Below are 1,355 nucleotides of genomic sequence, written 5' to 3'. Positions count from 1 at the left end.
TTTTCAAAGTCCTACAAAAATCAGACATTGGCATGTTTCTTTTTTTTTATATATATATATATACTGTACAAATCTTTTGGCAGATGTAGACAATGCCAGTCTTGACACTTTCCGCTCACTTCGAGCAGTTTGATCAGTACGACAGAAGAGTTTGACTAGACCATCAGTTCTGTTACTAAAAAACAATTCATTGTGCCGTTGACTAGTCCTCTCATCGTGTCGTCTGTGGATGGGAGAAGCAAAAGAAGAAAACGAAGGAAAGGGAACATTCTTGGCTCAGAGGCTGGTGATTAGCTGCATCTGTCCATCGCTAGCGGGTTCTTCCTCTAGTGGAAGGCAGCCCTCGGGGAGCCCGGGGCCAATACAGCCCTCGCTAGTGCCTCGACGGCTGATCTGATAGTAGGAAAGAGGTTGAGTCCCGTCTCCCAGGTCGGGCAAGCTCTTGTAGCATTGTTCCTCAGTTTCACTTTGGGCGTAAGAGCAAGGAGAACCGTCGTCCTGTCCGCTGACAAGGTCAGGAGATTCGGAGGACTGAGAGTCTCTGAGATTGGGCATGCTTGTGTACAACGAGTCCCTGTTATTCGGCGAGGGCGCGTCGTCTAACTCTTTCGTGCTCTCCTCATCTTCTTCTGCCTTTCTGCTGTCCTTCTGCAGCCTGACGGCCTGTTGAGACGCCTTTTGAGCGCTGTAAAGTAGCGAATGAGTTCGTTGGGGCAAAAGCGGAGCCTCGAGGGCCTCCCGGTCGCTCGGGTGAAGGAGAAGAAGCTCCAGCGCCGGGTGGCTAGAGGATGGCGGCAAAACAGAGGTGTCGGCAATTATGGTATCATCTTCACTCCGGTTTCTATTCCCGACACCCACGTCGAAGGTTTCCTGCGGACCCTGGTGGCTGTTGTCAGACGCCGGTTGGCATTTTGAGCTGGTTTGGTTTTGCGGTGGCCGACGAGGCCTCAGGTTGTTGTGAACCAGCTCGGAGATGATCATCTTCTCAAAGGCAGCGTCATCCAGACGCAAAGCGTCAGCGGGCGGGCAGCACAACGCAGGGTCTTCGTAGTCGTCCTCTCGCAGTGAGTAACTGTTGCTGAAGTTGTCGTTGAGCGGGAGCGTGTCCATGGTGCTGACATCCCGGCTGTTGGTTAGCGAGTGCTGGCCTGAAATGAAAACAAAAAAAATTCAGTACCACAAAGCTGCTTTAAATAAACAAATAGTAGGTATTGGTTACTATTAAGGACATGGGATTCTCATCACACTCATTACATGCCAAATGACAACTAAAAATAATGTATTGAAACTAGGGCTGTCGATTTAACATGTTAATTTGGTGCGATTAATTATGGATAACAATGCATTCTGTACAT

The 1,355-nt window shown here is 49.2% G+C and overlaps 1 protein-coding gene across 1 annotated transcript; it reads right to left on the bottom strand.

Moving 5' to 3' along the window:
- Positions 1-51: 51 nt before the first annotated feature.
- On the bottom strand, positions 52-1,200 carry LOC107578793 (adhesion G protein-coupled receptor L2-like). The gene has a single exon (XM_016264708.1). The coding sequence runs from the start codon at positions 1,108-1,110 to the stop codon at positions 277-279; it is 834 nt and encodes a 277-aa protein (XP_016120194.1). The 5' UTR covers positions 1,111-1,200; the 3' UTR covers positions 52-276.
- Between the last annotated feature and the right edge of the window lie 155 nt (positions 1,201-1,355).

This window comes from Sinocyclocheilus grahami, unplaced genomic scaffold (genome assembly GCF_001515645.1).
Source record: "Sinocyclocheilus grahami isolate Dianchi unplaced genomic scaffold, SAMN03320097.WGS_v1.1 scaffold12001.1, whole genome shotgun sequence".
Classification (NCBI taxonomy): Eukaryota; Metazoa; Chordata; class Actinopteri; order Cypriniformes; family Cyprinidae; genus Sinocyclocheilus; species Sinocyclocheilus grahami.
Note: the sequence above shows the minus strand (reverse complement) of the source record. Positions and strands in the feature narration are given on the sequence as shown.

What these genes read in the sequence shown, in the direction of transcription:
- LOC107578793 (XM_016264708.1), bottom strand. Translation starts at nt 1,110, where the DNA reads ATGGACACGCTCCCGCTCAACGACAACTTCAGCAACAGTTACTCACTG.